Genomic DNA, 23407 nt, shown 5'->3' with positions numbered 1-23407 from the left:
AGGGTTGATGGTCGGATTTGCGTTTATCGTCAAAGGAATGAGTGTTACATCGATTTGGAGGTGGAGGGTCCATCATGGTCTGAGGCTGTGTATCACAGCATCGGACTGAGCTTGTTGTCATTGCAGGCAATCTCAACGCTGTGCGTTACAGGGAAGACATCCTCCTCCCTCATATGGTACCCTTCCTGCAGGCTCATCCTGACATGACCCTCCAGCATGACAGTGCCACCAGCCAAACTGCTCGTTCTGAGCGTGATTTCCTGCAAGACAGGAATGTCAGTGTTCATGGCCAGCGAAGAGCCCGGATCTCAATCCCATTGACCACGTCTGGGACCAGTTGGATCAGAGGTTGAGGGCTAGGGCCATTCCCCCCAGAAATGTCCGGGAACTTGCAGGTGCCTTGATGGAAGAGTGGGGTAACATCTCACAGCAAGAACTGGCAAATCTGGTGCAGTCCATGAGATGCACTGCAGTACTTAACGCAGCTGGTGGCCACACCAGATACTGACTGTTACTTTTGATTTTGACCCCCCCCCCTTTGTTCAGGGACACATTATTCAATTTCTGTTAGTTACATGTTTGTGGAACTTGTTCAGTTTATGTCTCAGTTGTTGAATCTTGTTATGTTCATACAAATACTTACACATGTTAAGTTTGCAGAGAATAAACGCAGTTGACAGTGAGAGGATGTTTCTTTTTTTGCTGAGTTGATATATACTTTTGGAACTATAACCATTTAAAATGTGCATAAACACATAGGAATACAAATGGTTCTGCTCCTTGGCCAATGAAGCTACAAGACCAACTTCAAAACATTCAGGCTATGCAAACTTCAAGTTCTTTAGAATCTTTATCAACTACCTACATATACATTTGCATAAATTAGCATAAAGCAACATACCAACAGTAACTCTTGAACCGTTCAAGCTAGATATCCCAAACCAACTTGCACATGTTCTGGCTATCCTAACTTCAAATTCCTTAAAACGTTAATCAACTATAACTGTATAAATGAGCATAAAAATGTCCCACCAACAGTAGATTAAGGCAGCCCCCCGCACCTCTCCGATTCAGAGGGGTTGGATTAAATGCGGAAGACACATTTCAGTTGGTCAACTGACTAGGTATCCCTCTTTCCCTTTCCTAACTCTTGAACTGTTCAAGATGAGACACCAAAGCAATTTTCACACGTTCAGGCTATTCTATCCACTGCCACAAAAATACTGAAGGAAGTCACAATTTTTATTAATGGAAAAAACCATCTAGTTGTTATTATTATCAACACTAACGTGATGCTCTTAAGAGGCAGTGTACAATTTTAGGAAAATAGTGCTTTTAAATCATGTAGAAACCTAATATTCCACAAATTAATTTTTTATTTCAATCACAGGTATTTATATCAACATTTTAGGTTTTTATGATAAACAAATGTCTTTACAGGGTTACACATTAGGTGAGGGCACAACATGTGCTTCAGAAGTAGCTAGAATTCACATAGGCTGCATTTGAATCTATAAAAAAAAATAGAGCCCTTCCTCTGCCCCACCTGTGAGATGTTGACCAGCAGGCTGGTATTGTTGACGTTTCCCACCCTGATGAGGCCTCTCTGGGCCTGGGTGCCGGGTACGTTGGCCCTGGAGGCCAGCAGCAGGGGAGGGGGGCCAGAGCCTCCAGAGCCAGACCCTGACAGTTGCTGCTGCCGGAGAGACTGGATCTGCTGAGGAGACACAGCAATTGGCTACAAAAGGGGGTCAGGGGAGAGATTGGACCGAGGAGGAGAAGAGGGACAGGGCAGGGATAAAGAGGGCCAACATTGGACAGAGAGAGGGCATATAGAAGAGAGCATTGGACAGCTCATGGGAAAGAAGAGGATGAGGGACACAGCAGCAATATGTAAGGGAGGGTGGAGAGACAAGAGGGGAATGAAAGAGACCGAGACAAAAAGAGAGAGAAAATAAAAAAACAGGTGACACACAAGTCAGTCATTAGTAGTGTGGATTGATATCATCTGATGACCAGTTTGGCAGGTAGATTGTGGTCTCTCTTACCTGTGCCCCTCTAACTAGGGGTGGCATGATGATCTGGGAGTTGTGGGACCCATGCTTGGAGGAGATCTGCTGCCCGCCCCTCACCAGAGGAGGAGGAATGACTGTGCCTGAACTCCTACTTGACCCCACCTGGGGATGAAATAAAGTCTTCGGACTCATGTCTCGGTCTTAAACTAAACTATTCAATAACAGAAACGTGGTAAACATTAAAAAAACTTCTGTGTGAATATACAAGCTTGTTTGTGTGAGAGAGATGTCTGACCTGCTGGGAGCCTTTGCTGGCTGTAATGGATCCCCGGATCAGAGATGGAGGAGCTGCAGAACCTGACAATACTGATGGCTGTGGAACAAGACAGAGATGGATAGAATGAGCTGGGTGTGTGTGTGTCTATTTGTAAGTTTGTGGAAGTATGCATCTGGGTGAATGTATGTGTTTACCTGTGTGGCTTTTTCTGTACCGTGTGTGTGTGTGTGTGTGTGCGAGTGCGAGTGCGAGTGTGAGAGTGAGTGTGAGAGTGAGTGTGAGAGAGCTGGGATCTGAACTCCTGTTTTCTGCTTTGGGAAACCAAATTCCTTCTTGGGCAGAGGGTGACACTGATTTTATGTCACAGGCAGGGCTACCTCATCACGACAACTCACCTTGGCTATATGCGTCCATACCTTCTGCAGTGTGTCCTTCTGTATCTGGCTCTGTCGTAGTTTCTTCAGCAGCACCAGCTTGGCCTCCTCCTGCCTCAGCTCCTCTTTCAACTGCTTTATGATGCGATCCCTGTCCTCTGGACTGGTCTTCTACACACAGAGACCAGATAAAGACCAATTAGACGAGAGAAAGACAGACAGAGAGAGAGAGAGAGAGACAGAGAGAGAGAGAGAGAGAGAGAGAGAGAGAGACAGAGACAGAGAGAGACAGAGAGAGAGACAGAGAGAGAGAGACTATATATATATAATTTTTGTTGTTTTTCACTTTATATATTCACTTTGTATGTTGTCTACCTCACTTGCTTTGGCAATGTTAACACATGTTTCCCATGCCAATAAAGCCCTTGAATTGAATTGAATTGAGAGAGACAGAGAGAGAGACAGAGAGAGAGAGACAGAGAGAGAGAGAGAGACAGAGAGAGGCGGAGAGAGAGACAGAGACAGAGAGAGACGGAGAGAGAGACAGAGAGAGAGAGAGACAGAGAGAGAGAGAGACAGAGAGAGAGAGAGACAGAGAGAGAGACAGAGAGAGAGAGAGAGAGAGAGAGACAGAGAGAGAGACAGAGAGAGAGACAGAGAGAGAGAGAGACAGAGAGAGAGAGAGACAGAGAGAGAGAGAGACAGAGAGAGAGAGATACAGAGAGACAGAGAGAGAGACAGAGAGAGAGAGACAGAGAGAGAGAGACAGACGGAGACGGAGAGAGAGACAGAGAGAGAGAGACAGAGAGAGAGACAGAGAGAGAGAGACAGAGAGACAGAGAGAGAGAGACAGAGAGAGAGAGAGAGAGAGAGACAGAGAGAGAGAGACAGAGAGAGAGAGACAGAGCGAGAGAGAGACAGAGAGAGAGAGAGACAGAGAGAGAGAGAGACAGAGAGAGAGAGACGGAGAGAGAGAGAGAGACAGAGAGAGAGAGAGACAGAGAGAGAGACAGAGAGAGAGAGACAGAGAGAGAGAGACAGAGAGAGAGAGACAGAGAGAGAGAGACAGAGAGAGAGAGACAGAGAGAGAGAGCGACAGAGACAGAGACAGAGAGACAGAGAGAGAGAGACGGAGAGAGAGAGACAGCGATACGGAGAGAGAGACGGAGAGAGAGAGAGACCAGTACAGCAGACAGAGAGAAGAAGCTAAAAAGTAGTAAGTAGTTGCAAAGTTGTTAATTATCTATAATGCTAAAGTTGTTAATGATCTAAAATGCTAAAGTTGTTAATTATCTTAAATGCTAAAGTGGTTAATGATCTTCAATGCTAAAGTTGTTAATTATCTACAATGCTAAAGTTTCTAGAAAAGGTTTCTAGAAAGTTTTGCCAATTAAAAAAACAAAAACAAAACAGAAATACCTTATTTATATAAGTATTCAGACCCTTTGCTATGAGACTTGAAATTGAGCTCAGGTGCATCCTGTTTCCATGGATCATCCTTCAGATTTTTCTACAACTTTATTGGAGTCCACCTGTGGTAATTTCTATTGATTGGACATGATTTGGAAAAGCACACACCTGTGAAAATAAGGTCCCACAGTCTATATAAGGTCCCACAGTTGACAGTGCATGTCAGAGCAAAAATCAAGCCATGAGGTCGAAGAAAGGGTACCATTTCTGCAGCATTGAAGGTCCATAAGAACACAGTGGCCTCCATCATTCTTAAATGGAAGAAGTTTGGAAGCACCAAGACTCTTCCTAGAGCTGGCAGCCCGGCCAAACTGAGCAATCGGGGCAGAAGGGCCTTGGTCAGGGAGGTGATCAATAACCCGATTGTCACTCTGACAGAGCTCCAGAGTTCCTATGAGGAGATGGGAGAACCTTCCAGAAGGACAACCATCTCTGCAGCACTCCACCAATCAGGCCTTTATGGTAGAGTGGCCAGACAGAAGCCACTCCTCAGGAAAATGCATATGACAGCCCGCTTGGAGTTTGCCAAAAACCTCCTAAAAGGACTCTGACCACGAGAAACAAGATTCTCTGGTATGATTAAAACAAGATTGAACTCTTTGGCCTGAATGCCAAGCATCACTTCTGGAGGAAACCTGGCACCATCCCTACGGTGAAGCATGGTGGTGGCAGCTTCATGCTGTAGCAATGTTTTTCAGCAGCAGTGACTGGGAGACTAGTTAGGATCGAGGGAAAGATGAACGGAGCAAAGTACAGAGAGATCCTTGATGAAAACCTGCTCCAGAGCACTCAGGGCCTCAGACTGGGCGAAGGTTCACCTTCCAACAGGACAACAAACCTAAGCACACAACCAAGACAAAGCAGGAGTGGCTTCGGGACAAGTCTCTAAATGTCCTTGAGTGGCCCAGCCAGAGCCTGGACTTGAACCTGATCGAACATCTCAGTGGAGACCTGAAAATAGCTGTGCAGCGACGCTCCCCATCCAACCTGACAGAGCTTCAGAGGATCTGCAGAGAAAAATGTGAGAAACTCCCCAAGTACAGGTGTGCTAAGTAGGGATGCACGATATATCGGTGAACATATTGGAATCGGACAATATTAGCTTACAATGCCAACATCGGTATCGGACGATGTCTAGTTTAACGCTGATGTGCAAAACCGATGTTAAAGCTGACATGCATTCCTATATAACGTAAAATGTGGCGCTACACGTGCAACACAGCATTCCTAACCTAACCCAGAATGTCTGCTGTGTGGTTCGAGCAGTCAACAAGTCCAGCAGTCATTTGAAAGAGTAAGAAAATTTCAGAGAGACAACTCAATGGCGAAATCCATTAACTTCAAGATAACGGAATTCATTGTCCTTGACAGACAACCATTCTCTGTCGTGGGTGACCAAGTGCGCTATTTTTCAGATGTTGCCCTACCGGAGTTACACAGTAACAGCGTCACTGCTATTAGCGTCACGACTGACACTTGGACCAGCGATATCAGCCCCATGGGCATGCGGAGTCTGACAGCACAGTGGGTCGTCGAGGATTTCGTACTGAGGAAAGTCATATTGTATGCTCATGAATGTGCTGGTTGTCACACCGCTGCTGCCATTTCAATGGTGTTTGAAAACTTGGAAACATGAACACATTGGTTAGCTCCATTCGAACAACTGACTTGAGAAATAAGCTCATCAACTGTGCCTGCAGCAGATGTGATACCCTCTGTCATGGCACTGAAACGCCTGCTCAACAAAACTGCCGACACAGGCTGTGAACAAGAGCATGGTTCACAGGCTGTGAACTATGCTCGATGCTAGGTACAAGGACCGCTACTTCGATGCAGACAAGAAACAGGGTTTACGTGGAATGTTAGACACAGCTGGACAAGATGGAAACAGCCACAGTGACCGTGCGCACCGAAGAAGAGGCCACGGACAGACGGAGCTGAAACTCCACTGCTTGACATGTATGATGAAATCCTGGTTGAGACTGAACAAATGAACAATGAAACAGCACAGTGAAAGAAATAGGTTTTGATTATGTTTTACTGGTAATGGGGACATAGGTAAATCCTAACAAAATAACTTTTTGGTCAGTGTGGTGTGTGTGTGTAACCTTTATTTAACTAGGCAAGTCAGTTAAGAACAAATTCTTATTTACAATGACGGCCTACCCCGGTCAAACCCAGACGATGATAGACCAATTGTGTGTCGCGCTACGGGACTCCCAATAACGGCCGGATGTGATACAACCTGGATTCGAACCAGGGACTGTAGTGACGCCTCTTGCACTGAGATGCAGTGCCTTAGGCCGCTGTGTCCATGTGTGTGCGTTAACTATTTAAACTGTACTAGAATGCTTAAAAGGCCGTTAAAAGTTGAAATATCGGTATCGTTTTTTTTTGGCAAGGAAAATATTAGATATCAAAAATGTCATATTGGTGCATCACTAGTGCCAAGCTTGTAGCGTCATATCCAAGAAGACTCAAAGCCATAATCACTGCCAAAGGTGCTTCAACAAAGTACTGAGTAAAGGGTCTGAATACTTAAGTAAATGGTATATTTCAAAACAATTTAATACATTTTAGGATAAGGCTGGAACGTAACAAGGGAAGGGGTCTGAATACTTTCTGAATGTGCTGTACATATGAAGTGGTTAGAAAACGAACATTATTAAAGGGACCAGTGTTCAATGTACATGGGGCATCAGTCTCGAAGGTGCAGGATTAAGTACTGGGTAGAAACAGTGACTTAAAGTTCAGGGTACTGGTATAGTTCTTTCACTAACCATAAGTAGGTCTGTGTTCAGCTCCTTGAGGTGGTTCAAGCCGTTCATTGGCGGACTGCAGGAGTCATTATCCGACAGGACAATGACATCATCGTCTGGGGACAGGGAACACTTCTCCCTCTTTAAAGCGCTAATCAAAGAAGAAAAGAGTGATTAATTCTACACACAATACCCAATAATGACAAAGAAAAAACAGGTTTTTAGAAATGTTTGCTAATTAATAAAAATGAATAAACTGAAATATTACATAAGTATTCAGACCCTTTACTCAGTACTTTGTTGGTGCACCTTTGGCAGCAATTACAGCCTCAAGTCTTCTTGGATATGATGCTACATACTTGGCACTGGTCTTGAGCGCTCTGGAACAGGTTTTCATCACGGATCTCTCTGTACTTTACGCCATTCATCTTTTTCTCTATCATAACTAGTCTCCCACTCCCCGCCAATGATAAACATCCCCACAGCATGATGCTGCCACCACCATGCTTCACCGTAGGGATATTGCCAGGTTTCCTCCAGACGAGATGTTTGGTATTCAGGCCAAAGAGTTCAATCTTGTTTTCATCAAACCAGAGAATCTTGTTTCTCATGGTCTGAGAGTCCTTTAGGTGCCTTTTGGCAAACTCCAAGCGTGCTGTCATATGCATCTTACTGAGGAGTGGCTTCCATCTGGCCACTCTACCATAAAGGCCTAATTGGTGGAGTGCTACAGAGATGGTTGTCCTTCTGAAAAGTTCTCCCATCTCCACAGAGGAACTCTGGAGCTCTGTCAGAGTGACCATTGGGTTCTTGGTCACCTCCCTGACCAAGGCCCTTCTCCTCTGATTGCTCAGTTTGGCAGGGCGGCCAGCTCTAGGAAGAGTCTTGTGGGTTCCAAACGTCTTCCATTTTTTAGAATGATGGAGGCCACTGTGTTCTTGGGGACCTTCAATGCTGCAGACATGTTTTGTTACCCTTCCCTAGATCTGTGGGAAAGGGCAGTGTGGAGTGCGATAGAGATTGCATCATCTGTGGATCTGTTGGGGCAGTATGTGAATTGGAGTGGGTCTAGGGTTTCCGGGATGATGATGTTGATGTGAGCCATGACCAGCCTTTCAAAGCACTTCATGGCTACCGACGTGAGTGCTACGGGGCAGTGGTCATTTAGGCAGGTTACCTTCGCTTTCTTGAGCACAAGGACTATGGTGGTCTGCTTGAAACAGGTACTACAGACTCGGTCAGGGAGAGGTTGAAAATGTCAGTGAAGACACTTGCCAGTTGGTCTGCGCATGCTCTGAGTACACATCCTGGTAATCCGTCTGGCCCTGCGGTCTTGTGAAATGTTAACCTGTTTAAAGGTCTTGCTCACATCGGCCACGGAGAGCGTGATCACACAGTCATCCGGAACAGCTGGTGCTCTCATGCATGCTTTAGTGTTGCTTGCCTACAAACGAGCATAAAAAAAGGTAGTTAGCTGGTCTGGTAGGCTTGCATCACTGGGCAGCTCACAGCTGCGTTTCCCTTTGTTGTCCGTAATAGTTTGCAAGCCCTGCCACAGCCACCGAGTGTCAGAGCCGGTGTAGTAGGATTCAATCTTATTCCTGTATTGACGCTTTGCCCGTTTGATGGTTTGTCTGAGGGCATAGTGGGATTTCTTATAAGCGGCAGCTCTAGCCTTTAGCTCGATGTAGATGTTGCCTGTAATCCATGGCTTCTGGTCGGGATATGTACGTACTGTGGGGACGACGTTGTCAATGCACTTATTGATGAAGTCGGTGACTGAGGTGCTATACTCCTCAATGCCATTGGATAAATCCCGGAACAGATTCCAGTCTGTGTTTGCAAAACAGTCCTGTAGCATAGCATCTGCGCCATCTGACCACTTCCATATTGAGCGAGTGACTTGTATTTCTTGCTTTAGTTTTGCTTGTAAGCAGGAATCAGGAGGATAGAATCATGGTCAGATTTGCCAAATGGAGGGTGAGGGAGAGCTTTGTATGCGTCTCTGTTTTTTCCTCTGGTTGCAGATGTGACATGCTGGTAGAAATTAGGTTAAACGGATTTAAGTTTTCCTGCATTAAAGTCCCCGGCCACTAGGAGCACCGCTTCAGGATGAGCATTTTCTTATGGCCTTATACAGCTCGTTGAGTGCGGTCTTAGTGCAAGTATCGGTTTGCGGTGGTAGATCGATGGCTACGAATAATATTGATGAAAACTCTCTTGGTAGATTGTGTAGTCTACAGCTTATCGTGAGGTACTCTACCTCAGGCGAGGAATACCTCAAGACTTTTCCATATTTGACATCGCGCACCAACTGTTATTGACAAATAGACACACACTCCTGCCCCTCGTCTTTCCAGACGAAGCTGCTCTGTCCTGCCGATGCATGGAAAACCTAGCCAGCTCTATATTCTCTGTGTTGTTATTCAGCCAAGACTCGGTGAAACATAAGATATTACAGTTTTTAATGTCCTGTTGGTAGTATAGTCCCGATCGAAGATCATCCACTTTTTATTTTCTAGTGATTGCACATTGGCCAATAGAACGGATGGTAAAGGCGGTTTACCCACTCGCCAATTATTTCCATCATTTCTTCAAGCTGATGACGGGGATTTGTGCCTGGTCTCGGGTAATCCTTCGCGTCAGACTCATTAAAGAAAGAATCACTGTCCAGTTCGAGGTGAGTAATCGCTGTTCTGATATCCAGAAGCTCTTTTCCGTCATAAGAGACGGTAGCAGCAACATTATGTACAAAATGAGTTACAAACAAAATAGCACTGTTGGTTAGGAGCCCGTAAAACGGCAGCTATCCCCTCCGGCGCCATTATTCATTACGCTGCTGCTACTGTTTATTATCTATCCTGATTGCCTAGTCACTTTTACCCCTACCTACATGTACACACAGTATTACCTCAATTACCTCATAACCCCAGCACATTGACTCAGTACCGGTACTCCTTGTATATTATTGTTATTTTATTGTGTTACTATCTTTATTGTTGTTGTTGCAAATTGTCATACATCTTAACTCTGCATTGCTGGGAAAGGGCTCGTAAGTAAACATTTCATGGTCAATTCTACATCCATTGTATTCTGCACGTGACAAATCAATTTGATTTGATAAGGAGTAGCAGGGTTTGTATTGGAAGGCTACCAGTTTATATCTGTTGTATGTCCGACCCGGGTCCAGAAGCTTCTGTGGGCTTGCCAGTTGCCGCTAGTCTAATGACATTCTGTTTGAGTTTGATCAGCATCATTGAAATGTGGATTGCTGTAAACATTTATGGATATGAATAACCCAGTTTAGATTGGAAAATGAAAGTTAAATGTAGAGTAAATTATGAACTCGAATGAGACAGATTGTCAATCCTCAGAAGTGGGCATTACAATACGCAGCCTTCTCCTCCCCAGGGCTTAGCACCTTGAGAGTGTGTGTGTGTCGCCCCATTACCACTTCCTGTGGATTAATCACTCATCCAAAGCAGGTCACATGACCCTCCACTCAGGCATCATCACGTGACCCTGCCTCTCACGTCCCCCCCCTTTCCTTCCACAGTGGAAACCATGGCAACGGCTGGTTGGAACCGGTTTGTGACAACACAGGCTTCATTTTGTGGAGGGGAGTTTTAGGGTTCAGGTGGTGACAGGGGAAATGGAGGGAGGGACAGACACTGGAAGTTTTGAAGGACCGTTTTCTTTTGAAAAAAAATATTTTAAAAACTGCACCTCCCCCCAATAGTAGGTACTCCATTCAATAAAAGCAATTTAGATAACAATTGCAAAATCTTCTTAAAAACACACTCTCATTGATCTCACACTATGCCCCCCCCCCACACACCAAACAGGTTTTAAAGACTTGACTTCAGTCAGAACAGAATTCTAAAACTAACTAAGTGCCATCTTGAAACTACTTGAGTAGACAGTGAAACTGACCTCAAGTCAGTTTTGAATGGCATAGAGTAAATGGTACTAGAACTATAGTAAAAGGAGCTGATCTCACATCAGTTTTTAGGATAATAAATAGTGTGGTCTCACCCTCTAGAGGTGCTCATGTCCAGCGCCTGCTCTCTTGTCTGGACCTCAACTTTAATGGTAGCCTTCACCTCCGTTGCCGTCATCATACCACTAGCCACCATCGGTTCAGACTTCACGGTCCTGTTCCGCCCATCTAGAGGCACCTCACTCTTCACCCTGACCTGGTCGCTGTGGTCATTCCTCTCAGTCCAGTTGTCTAAGCTTGGATCTGACCGTTTCGGGGCCCGGTCCCGCTCTGGCTCCTTTGCTGGTTGGGATGGTAACACTAGCGATAATTTTAACTTGGGTAGTTCTGGTGCCTTCTCAGGCATGACCACATGTTTAAATTGGTCTAGGTCATCTTTTGTGGTTTCGGGTTGTGGTTTCGGTTTAGTTGAGCTCTCATCATCCTGGTCTGGAGCTCCAGTCTCTGCCCGGTCTAGTTTGGGCTTCTTGCGGTCAGACTCAGTGGGAGGGACTTCTCTCACTAGCGCCCTCTTCTGACTGCGCGTCTGGCGAACAGCCTCCTCAGACATCCCCCTACAAAGAGACAGAAGAAGACTTGGTCAGACATTCACTTGAATAGACAAAGCTGACAACAATAGACAGTAAAGCATACAGCCTTGGACCAGGATGGGTATAGCTGACCTCAAATCAGTTGTAAAACATAAAGTCTATAGAACTTGGACAGGCATAGCTGACCGTGAATCCCTTTTTAGAGATAAAGCCCAGCTGACCTTGAAGCATTTACTGAGGACAAAGGCAAAACACAACGCCAGATTCAGTCCCTCTCTATTAACCTCGCTAAGTGGGCTCCCGATGTTGTCCTGTGGAACAGAATGGAGACAGACTTACAGTAGCTAGTTCTTTCTCTCGCTCTCTCCTCTCCCTTGTCTGTCAATGCGACCGATGGCTATGGGATTGGAACACACATGACCACCTTGGTGCCCACTACCCAGATGCTAGCGGGTCTTAATCCCTACCTCCCGTTTACACACACAGCAATAGGGAAACAGACAGACAGAGGAGGTGCCAGGAAACAAGAAGTTGAGAGACTTGACTAGACTGAGACAAGACTAGACTGTCTGTAGGAGATACTCCAAGACTAATCACAGTCATACTAAGAAACAGACAGACAGTAGTGTGAGGAGTTGTGTCCTGCGTCATACATGTGGACTGGGGTCCCACTGCTGTCCTCCATAAATAAACAGAACACTCACTCACTCAGGCCCCTTGTCTGCCCAGTGACGCACGGCAGGAAGCTACGGCTTCGGGAAAAAAACTGCCACATTAACCCTTTCACCACCCTCCTTTTTCCTTTTCTCAGAACAGGGTAGTTATGGCGGCAAATATGCAGCACACACTGCCACACTCATGGCTGTACCTGGGCCACACAGACGCGCTCACACATCTCATCTGATAAAAGAAAGCTGACTCAAGTTGTTTTCAACCTCTCTGACATCACTGAGGCACACATGACCCTTCCCAGGATTCATAGGGAGACACAAAGCACTTTTTCTAAGAACCAGTCTAAACCGGATGGCGAGTGATTTTGTGTGTGTGTGTGTGTGTGAGAGAGGCTGAAGCAGTTTTTAACCCTTTGAGGGCCAGAACAGAAACTCAGTTTTTACACTAACAGACGCTTGTATTAGGGATAGGGAGTGAGAGAGGGGGGGGGGGACGAGAGGAATGGGGAAAGAGGGGGGGGGGGGGGGTTGAGGGAGGTAGCGTTCCAAAACACACGTCTGCCGGGAAGATGAGGGAAGAAAAAAAAGAGAAGGAGGGAGGAATAAATCGCCCAAAATACTGAAGCACACTCATGTCTGCTGCTGTCAAGACTACAACTCTGGGTAGAACTTTTCTGTAGGCCCTAGGCAGTAGGGCCAACAAGGCACAGGTCTAGGATCAGCTCACCCTCCTCAAATCCTAAACTCATCTATTAGGGCAGAAATCGCAAAACTAACTTTCGATTAGTGTCAAACTCATTTTTGACTGTCTATGAACGTAAGTCCATTATCATTTCTACACCGTTTGGTTTCAGTCATTTTAAAGTATATTTAGTTCATTTCCCACCCCTGGTTTAAACTCTACTTGATCCTATTGTTACAGTGAAAAGTGCAGTGTCACTGTCTATAGAGTGTAGTGGAAGTTGACCACGTCAGCAGCCGGCCCAAGGGCAGTTCAGCTTTTTAACAGGGAAGGATCTGAATGACGTAATGGCAGACATGTATCAGGTTACATCTCTATGGCAGCTCACACACATCCACCAAGATGACATGTCCATCAGAAAGCTCTCCCCCTTCGCTACACACAGGAAAGAGAAAGGGGGATACCTAGTCAGTTGCACAACTGAATGCATTCAACTGAAATGTGTCTTCCGCATTTAACCCAACCCCTCTGAATCAGAGAGGTGCGGGGGGCTGCCATAATCGACATCCACGTCTTCGGCGCCCGGGAAACAGTGGATTAACTGCTTTGCTCCGGGGCAGAACGACAGATCAATCCAGCAACCCCAACGCTCTAACCACTAGGCTACCAGGTCTACATCGGCATGATCTTTATCATCACCAACATCATCTCCACCATCACCTTTGGAAGTTGACCGCTGGTTCTCTTATACAACAGTTATCAGCCAATAACAACACACAATCAGGCCTCTGCACAATAACCTAATGTAGCAGGTGTCTTCCCCACAGTGACAGTACATACATACCCAAACCAGAAGCCATGGATTACAGGCAACATCCGCACTGAGCTAAAGGGTAGAGCTGCCGCTTTCAAGGAGAGGGACAACTTGAAAGTGTCTTCACTGACATTTTCAACCTCTCCCTGACCAATTCTGTAATACCAAAATGTTTCAAGCAGACCACCATAATCCCTGTGCCCAAAAACACCAAGGCAACCTGCCTAAATAAACTACTGACCCGTAGCACTCACGTCTGTAGCCAAAAAGTGCTTTGAAAGGCTGGTCATGGCTCACATCAATACCATTATCCCAAAAACCCTAGACCCACTCCAAGTAGCACACCCCCCCAACAGATCCACAGATGATGCAATCTCTATCGCACTCCACACTGCCCTTTCCAACCTGGACAAAAGGAACACCTATGTGAGAATGCTATTCATTGACTACAGCTCAGCGTTCAACACCATATTGCCCACAAAGCTCATCACTAAGCTAAGGACCCTGGGACTAAACACCTCCCTCTGCAACTGGATCCTGGACTTCCTGATGGGCCGCCCCCAGGTGGTAAGGGTAGGTAACAACAAATCCGCCATGCTGATCCTCAACATGGGGGCCCCTCAGGGATGCGTGCTCAGTCCCCTCCTGTACTCCCTGTTCACCCATGGCTACATGGCCAGGCATGACTCCAACATCAATATTAAGTTTGCCGGCTACACAACAGTGGTAGGCCTGATCACCAACAATGATGAGACAGCCTATATGGAGGAGGTCAGAGACCTGGCAGTGTGGTGCCAGGATAGCAACCTCTCCCTCAACGTGATCAAGACAAAGGAGATGATCGTGGACTACTGGAAAAGGAGGGCCGAGCACGCCCCCATTCTCATCAACAGGGCTGTAGTGGAGCAGGTTGAGACCTTCCAAGATACTTGGTGTCGACATCACCAACGAACTACCATGGTCCAAACACACGAAGACAGTCGAGAAGAGGGCACGACAAAGCCTATTCCCCCTCAGGAGACTGAAAAGATTTGGCATGGGTCCCCTGATCAGATGACTGGTTGCATCACCGCCTGGTATGGCAACTGCTCGGCCTCCGACCGCAAGGCACTACAGAGGGTAGTGTGTACAGACCAGTACATCACTGGGGCCAAGCTTCCTGCCATCCAGGACCTCTATACCTCTATATGCATTGTCATCATCTGACTGCAAGGCACTACAGAGGGTAGTGTGTACAGATCAGTACATCACTGGGGCCAAGCTTTCTGCCATCCAGGACCTCTATATCTATATATGCATTGTCATAGGAAGACCACAAAAATTGCCAAAATCTCCAGCCACCCTAGTCTGTTCTCTCTGCTACCAAGTCTAGGTCCAAAAGGCTTCTTAACAGCTTCTACCCCAAAGTTATTTTTCTATTTCCTTCAATGTATTATTTTTAATATATATATTTTTTAACTTCAGTTTATATTTTAGTAAATACTTTAACACTTACTTTTCTTAAAACTACATTGTTGGGTAAGAGCTTGTAAGTAATCATTTCACTGTAATGTCACTGTTGTATTCAGCACATGTGACAAATATGTGACAAAACAAGGCACGTCCAAAAGCAATATGTTTCACCGGGGACTGTAAACAGCGAAGCACATCCAAAAGCAATATGTTTCACCGGGGACTGTAAACAGCGAGGCACATCCAAAAGCAACATGTTTCACCGGGGACTGTAAACAGCGAGGCACGTCCAAAAGCAACATGTTTCACCGGGGACTGTAAACAGCGAGGCACGTCCAAAAGCAACATGTTTCACCGGGGACTGTAAACAGCGAGGCACGTCCAAAAGCAACATGTTTCACCGGGGACTGTAAACAGCGAGGCACGTCCAAAAGCAACATGTTTCACCGGGGACTGTAAACAGCGAGGCACGTCCAAAAGCAACATGTTTCACCGGGGACTGTAAACAGCGAGGCACGTCCAAAAGCAACATGTTTCACCGGGGACTGTAAACAGCGAGGCACGTCCAAAAGCAACATGTTTCACCGGGGACTGTAAACAGCGAGGCACGTCCAAAAGCAACATGGTTCACCGGGGACTGTAAACAGCGAGGCACGTCCAAAAGCAACATGTTTCACCGGGGACTGTAAACAGCGAGGCACGTCCAAAAGCAACATGTTTCACCGGGGACTGTAAACAGCGAGGCACGTCCAAAAGCAACATGTTTCACCGGGGACTGTAAACAGCGAGGCACGTCCAAAAGCAGAAGTTACAGGGTTTCTTCCTTTTCCCCTGAAAACCAGACTTTTGCAGATTACGCTGAGGGTGTCTGCACAACCACCACCGACCAATAGGAGTTAACACAGCGTCTCCGTCTGCATCACTGCATCTGTTTGTTCTGTGGTATTTCAGTCCTTTGTCTCCGTGACATCTTGTCCTTCCTGACCAAATTATACTATTTTTGTTTACTCCGCTATTCACCCAATCTCTGTACGTCCCTGTCCAACTAGGCCTAATTGTATACAAGATGTTGAAGATTGTTTTGAGTATCATATCTATATAATTTTGTTCCTGATATCCAAGTATCAACTTTAGGACATCATCAACACACGACATGGAGAAAACAGGAAAACAGGCTACCTGACAGGTTGATTCCAACTATTGGATACAGATGTAGGTATGCTTGCAATGATATTGCTGATTTTCCAAGATCAGATAATCAGCAAAAAAATTAATCTCAGCAGCTGTCATCTGCAGCCACATCAGTCTTCAGCCTGCTGTTTACTCACCAATACAGACCTTAACCCTGGTGAGAAGACATTTTTCAATCCGCACCGCGGGATTCGACCGATCTCAAAGGATCTATGCAGAGCCACACGTTATGATAGCTCTAGAATCATGGTTGGGCCTGGCATTTTGCCAACATAAGGCTCCTCCAAAACACATGTGATCTTTAAAAATTAGACACACGGGGGGGCAGGGAAACCCTCAGTCCATCCCACCTATCACCATAGACCTCAGCTCTCTAACCCAACCCTCAGTCCATCCCACCTATCACCATAGACCTCAGCTCTCTAACCCAACCCTCAGTCCATCCCACCTATCACCATAGACCTCAGCTCTCTAACCTAACCCTCAGTCCATCCCACCTATCACCATAGACCTCAGCTCTCTAACCCAACCCTCAGTCCATCCCACCTATCACCATAGACCTCAGCTCTCTAACCCAACCCTCAGTCCATCCCACCTATCACCATAGACCTCAGCTCTCTAACCCAACCCTCAGTCCATCCCACCTATCACCATAGACCTCAGCTCTCTAACCCAACCCTCAGTCCATCCCACCTATCACCATAGACTATCCTCGTTTGGTTTCCATGTGCCATATATTTTTCAATTGTGCAGTGATGTTTTACATAATCTTTCTAAATCGTACAGTATCCACAGATTGTGAAAGATGAAAACCTTTCCTGTGAGTATTATTATATTATTTATTGACTGGCTATGGCTTTCCAAATCACCCAACATTGTTATTTGTAAGGTTCATTTTAAGTGCATGTTGTGATTTTTTTAACCATTCCTGAACTTGTGACAAGAAACAAGATACAGTTGAAGTCAGAAGATTACATACCCTTAGGTTGAAGTCATTAAAACTCTTCAACTACTACACAAATTCCTTGTTAACAAAGTATGGTTTTGGCAAGTCGTTTAGGACATCTACTTTGTGCAAGACACAAGTCATTTTTCCAACTGTTTACAGAGAATATTTAACTTGTAATTCACTGTATCACAATTCCAGTGGGTCAGAAGTGTACATACACTAAATTGACTGTGCCTTTTAACAGCTTGGAAAATTCCAGAAAATTATTTCATGGTTTTAGAAGATTCCGATAGGCTAATTGACATAATTTGAGTCAATTGGAGGTGTACCTCTGGATGTATTTCAAGGCCTACCTTCAAACTCAGTGCCTCTTTGTTTGACATCATGGGAAAATCAAAAGAAATCATCCAAGATTTCAGAAAATCTAATTGTAGACCTCAACAAGTTTGGTGAATTTTTTTTTTTTTAGTTCACTGTGTTTTCAATTCGTTTTCTATGGGAAACTAGATTTATGAGGCACCTGGTTAGAGTTCCTATGGCTTCCACTAGATGTCAACAGTCTAGAAATTGGTTGATGTTTTTCTTTTGAATAATGAAGAAGTAGCTGTTCAGACTGAGTGAGTGTCAAGCCAAGTGGACTCTTTTGTTTGGGGCGCCCGACCTGCTGCTCGCTCCACTTTGATTTTATCCGCTATTGAACACAGTATATTATGTCTTCAATTTTATCGATTATTTACGTTTTAAGATACCTAAAGTTGGATTAGGAAAGTTGTTTGAAATGTTTGGACCAAGTTTACAGGTAACTTATTAGATCATTTGTAGTCATGTTGGGCGAGTTGGAACCAGTGTTTTTCTGAATCAAATGCGCCAGATAAATGGACATTTTGGGGATATAACAAAGGAATTTATCGAACAAAAGGACCATTTGTGATGTTTATGTTTTGTGATGTTTATGGGACATTTTGGAGTGCCAACAGAAGAAGATCTTCAAAGGTAAGGCATGAATTATATCGCAATTTCTGACTTTCGTCGCACCTCCCTGGTTGAAAATGATTTGTTATGCGTTTGTATGATGAGGCACTGTCCTCAGATAATCGCATGGTTTGCTTTCGCCGTAAAGCCTTTTTGAATTCTGACACGGTGGCTGGATTAACAAGAAGTTAAGCTTTATTTTGGTCTATTGCACTTGTGATTTTATGAAAGTTAAATATTTCTAATAATTTAATTTGAATTTCGCGCTCTGCAATTTCACCGGATGTTGTCGAAACAGCCGTAACAGGTTATCCTCAATAATGACAAAACTAAAATAATTGTGTTTTCTAAAGCAAGAAATAGACCACTGAACCTTTCACCTATTACGACATGTCAGGGCAATGAGATTGAGACTGTAAACTCATATATATCTTGGAATTTTAATTGATGACGGCCTCTTTTTTAAATTGCATATTCAACAACTTACAAAAAAATTTAATCGGAAGTTGGGATTTTATTTTAGTATTGAGATTTATTTTAAACTGCAAAACCCTTACACACCACTGCACTTTATATACCAGGGTTGGCTGGCCTTTTCTAGTCACTCGTAGACTCAGTCACTGGTATACGTTTATTTACAAAGCCATTTGGGTTTAGTACCCTTTTATTTGAGAATTTTTATTGTTCAGAAATGTGGTGGGTACTCTCTTCGTTCGCAGGACTTTATCCTGCTAACTGTTCCAAATGTCCGAACTGAACTTGGTAAAAAGGGCTTTTATGTACTCCGCGCCATCAGCTTGGAACTAGAGGTCGACCGATTAATCGGAATGGCCGATTAATTAGGGCCGATTTCAAGTTTTCATAACAATCGGAAATCGGTATTTTTGGGCGCTGATTTTGCCGAATTAAATTTTTTTTTTTTTTTTTTATTGAACTAGGCAAGTCAGTTAAGAACACATTCTTATTTTCAATGACGGCCTAGGAACAGTGGGTTAACTGCCTTGTTCAGGGGCAGAATGCCAGATTTTCAACTTGTCAGCTCGAGGGATCCAATCTTGCAACCTTACAGTTAACTTATCCAACGCTATAACCACCAGCCTCTCGTTGCACTCCACAAGGATGCCTGTTATGCGAATGCAGTAGAAGCCAAGGTAAGTTGCTAGCTAGAATTAAACTTATCTTATAAAAAACAATCAATCAATCATAATCGCTAGTTATAACTACACATGGTTGATGATATTACTAGTTTATCTAGTGTGTCCTGCTTTGCATATAATCAATGCAACGCTGGGGGATGATTTAACAAAAGCGCATTTGCGAAAAAAGCACAATCGTTGGACGACTGTACCTAACCATAAACACCAATGCCTTTCTTAAAATCAATACACAGAAGTATATATTTTTAAACCTGCATATTTAGCTAAAAGAAATCCAGGTTAGCAGGCAATATTAACCAGGTGAAATTGTGTAACTTCTTTTGCGTTCATTGCACACAGAGTCAGGGTATATGCAACAGTTTTGGCAGCCTGGCTCATTGTGAACTAATTTGCCAAAATTTTACGTAATTATGACTTAACATTGAAGGTTGTGCAATGTAACAAGAATATTTAGACTTAGGGATGCCACCCGTTAGATAAAATACCGAACGGTTCCGTATTTCACTGAAATAATAAACGTTTTGTTTTCGAAATGATAGTTTCCAGATTCTACCATATTAATGACCAAAGGCTCGTATTTCTATGTGTTATTATGTTATAATTAAGTCTATGATTTGATAGAGCAGTCTGACTGAGCGATGGTAGGCAGCAGCAGGCTCGTAAGCATTCATTCAAACAGCACTTTCGTGCGTTTTTCCAGTAGCTCGCAAGCAAGTTCGCAAGCACAGTGCTGTTTATGACTTCAAGCCTATCAGCCTAATGGCTGGTGTAACCGATGTGAAATGGCTTGCTAGTTAGCAGGGTGCGCCCTAATAGCGTTTCAAACGTCACTTGCTCTGAGACTTGGAGTAGTTATTCCCCTTGCTCTGCAAGGGCCGCGGCTTTTGTGGAGCGATGGGTAACGCAGCTTTGATTATGGCTGTTGTCGATGTGTTGCTGGTTCGAGCCCAGGTAGGGCCAGGAGAGGGACGGAAGCTATACTGTTAAACTGGCAATACTATAGTGCCTATAAGAACATCCAATAGTCAAAGGTATATGAAATGCAAATGGTATAGAGAGAAATAGTCCTATATTAACTACAACCTAAAACCTCTTACCTTGAAATATTGAAGACTCATGTTAAAAGGAACCACCAACTTTCATATGTTCTCATGTTCTGAGCAAAGAACTCAAACGTTAGCTTTTTTACATAGCACATATTGCACTTTTACTTCTCCAACACTTTGTTTTTGCATTATTTAAACCAAATTGAACGTGTTTCATTATTTATTTGAGGCTAAATTGATTTTTATTGATGTATTATATTAAGTTAAAATAAGTGTTCATTCAGTGTTGTTGTAACTGTTATATTTACAAATACATTAAAAAAATGATAATAATAAAATCGGACGATTAATCGGTATTGGCTTTTTGGGTCCTCCAATAATCGGTATCGGCGTTGAAAAATCATAATCGGTCGACCTTTACTTGGAACGCCTTACAAAATACTTTTAAACTGGAAGAACTTGTCCCGATTGGTGTTTTTAAATCATTGAAGAAGGATTTGAGGCTGATTCCCTGACCTGTCAAAGTTTTTAAATTTGCTGTTTTATTGTTATACTCTTGTGAATTTTATAATTTTTTTTACTAGATTACCTGTAGTTTTTCATGTTGTCTGTCTGTAATTGTGTAATGACTTGGTGCTGCCTATCATGGCCAGGATGCTCTTGAAAAAGAGATGTCAAATCTCAATGAGCCCTTCCTGGTTAAATACAAGGTTAAATAAATTAAAAAATGTTTAAAAAAATACAGCTTCATAAATCCGTTCAAACTCTATTGTCGGATGCTGACAAGGGTGGGGATCAAATGGATTGGTTTGACCCAAAAATGATAAGGTTTGTTGAATTTATGGATAAATGGGTTGGTGATGCAAAATCTCTGGTGACTGAACATCACCCTGAAATAGATGCCGATGACAGTGCGTCACAAAACTCGAGGAGATCCTCAAAGGCTTCCTCCACAACTTCAAGTAGGATAAGAGCTGCTCTATTGGCCAAGGCAGAAGCACTCAGAAGCAGAAATACTAGCTGAGCTAAACGCCAAAAAGTAAAACCTGGAAATGCAAGCCCATCTAATGCCAAAGTAAAAGTTCTGGAAGAACATGAAGATTCCTTACAAATGGGACCAAAGACACAAAAGGATTTGCATGAATTTATATCATGAGGAGTTCAGAATAATGAGGCCTCTTAGAACCCTGGAAAAGGTAAATCCGTCTTCTGTGGAGAACTCACCAGAGGAGGATGAAATGTACAATAGTCCTCGCCTGAACCCAAAGCGCAGTCAAGATGTATGGCCTAGGAGTAGCCACCAGCATATATCATCATGGCCAACAGGTGGCACCAATATGCCAAACAATTTATATAATTTATATATTTGCTGCTGTTCTACACAGACAAAGCAAAGTGACTAAACACATTGTCAAGCAGCAAAGGTTGTCTACTTCCTGTCAGAGAAATTCCAGTCATTCATAAGAGCCTTTGAGCACAGTATAGACAGTAAAGCTGACAGGAGTCAAGACAAGATTTATTTCTTACAAATGGTCAAGCAAGAGAACTAGTCTGCAGCTGTCATCATATGGAAGCTGGGGTGGGTTACAGGGAAGCTAGGAGGCTATTAGAACAGCATTTTGGAAGTGAAATGATAATATCTACTGCTTACATGGAGAATTGGGCTGGTCTGCCATTGAAACTGAGGATGGTAATTGTATTTATTTAATTTAACTAGGCAAGTCAGCTCTTCACACAAACGCACTTTTCGTGCAAGGATGCTGCAATGCTATACAACATATTGGATTTATGGATTAAGTGAATAGCACCTCAAACATGAGAATAATCCTTTTAAAATGACCATTCAAACTTGAGTTCTGTAGCCTGTGATATTCAAGAATGAACTAACCTTGTGCTTTTCATTGAGAGGCAGATATCCAAGACCCTTTCATTGGGAATAGAACTCCAAAAGCAATACTGTCAAACCAAAGCTTCAGCTGAAGTCAGGAAGCTATGCTACACTTGGTCTGACAAGCTTCTCCGTACAGAATGTTGCTGAGCTGCCTGTATATAAAAACTCTGCCGGAAAAAAACACCCAGTGTGCTCCGCACGCTTAAAGGACAGGGTTGAAAGGTCTTCCAGAGAGTCTGCTGGAGAGACAACAGAGGACACTGTGTGCAATGCTATGGTTTCTCTTTCCACTAGTGGCCACACTGGGGTCGGCAACAAAGGCTGTCGTCTCGCCATCGTGCCTGTGCAAATCAAACATACTAAAGAAAACAAAATCATACAGACCTATGAGTTTTTATATACCGGCAGCTCAGCAACATTCTGTACGGAGAAGGTTGTCAGACCTCAACGTCAGGGGAAAGAGAACGGGCATTCAGTTAAAGACAATGGGACAGAGGAAACCAGTGGGCTGTTACAAAACAAATGGACTTGAGGTATGTGGTCATCAAACTTCCAGAAGTATACACTCATAGAGAAATTCTCATCACAAAGGAAATCAGCAATGGTCAAATTTGAATGAGGTCAATCTAACAATATTGATGCAAATGTGGGACTTCTCATTGTTGTAACTGGTGTCTTACGACCGAAAAGAGCTTCTAGATATCAGGACAGCGATTACTCACCCAGTACTGGAGGAATACTTTCTCTTTAACGAGCCGTACAGGGCCCTCATCCCCATCATTCACAGGAGAAAGAGACGGAGATATCGGGGGCAAAGGTCTGGGTGCCTTGTAAGGAACCGACGGCGAGCGGGTAATCTTCCTTTATTTTTTTATATTTAACTTTGCAAGTCAGTTAAGAACAAATTCTTATTTACGATGACGGCCTACCGGGGAACAGTGGGTTGTTCAGGGGCAGAATGACAGATTTGTACCGTGTCAGCTCGGGGATTCGATCCAGCAACCTTTCGATTACTTGCCCAATGCTCTAGCCACTAGGCTACCTGCCACTCCTTTACTAAATCGGTCCTATTAGCCAAAGTACAATCCATGAAAAATAAAATAGACGAACTACGATCACGTATATCCTACCAACGGGACATTAAAAGCTGTAATATC

General features: G+C 44.0%; 1 protein-coding gene across 20 annotated transcripts in view; it reads right to left on the bottom strand.

Moving 5' to 3' along the window:
- Positions 1–23407, bottom strand: part of LOC110508371 (transcriptional repressor p66-alpha) — a 49770-nt gene that overhangs the window by 11733 nt on the left and 14630 nt on the right. For 6 of the 20 annotated variants that reach the window (XM_090225648.1, XM_090225658.1, XM_090225662.1 and 3 more), the window contains 6 exons: positions 10931–11449; positions 6917–7046; positions 2709–2837; positions 2311–2388; positions 2049–2177; positions 1547–1738 (listed from right to left, as the gene is read on the bottom strand). In XM_090225648.1, coding sequence (XP_090081774.1) covers positions 1547–1738; positions 2049–2177; positions 2311–2388; positions 2709–2837; positions 6917–7046; positions 10931–11445 — 1173 coding nt within the window. In that variant the 5' untranslated portion in view covers positions 11446–11449. Of the gene's footprint in view, positions 1–1546; positions 1739–2048; positions 2178–2310; positions 2389–2687; positions 2838–6916; positions 7047–10930; positions 11450–11764; positions 12383–23407 lie in introns of those variants that run through there. The other 14 variants (XM_021588854.3, XM_090225657.1, XM_090225661.1 and 11 more) reach the window with 7 other exon arrangements.

Source organism: Oncorhynchus mykiss, chromosome 28 (genome assembly GCF_057628025.1).
Source record: "Oncorhynchus mykiss isolate SJ-2025 chromosome 28, ASM5762802v1, whole genome shotgun sequence".
NCBI lineage: Eukaryota > Metazoa > Chordata > Actinopteri > Salmoniformes > Salmonidae > Oncorhynchus > Oncorhynchus mykiss.
This window is presented reverse-complemented; position numbering and strand designations above follow the sequence as displayed.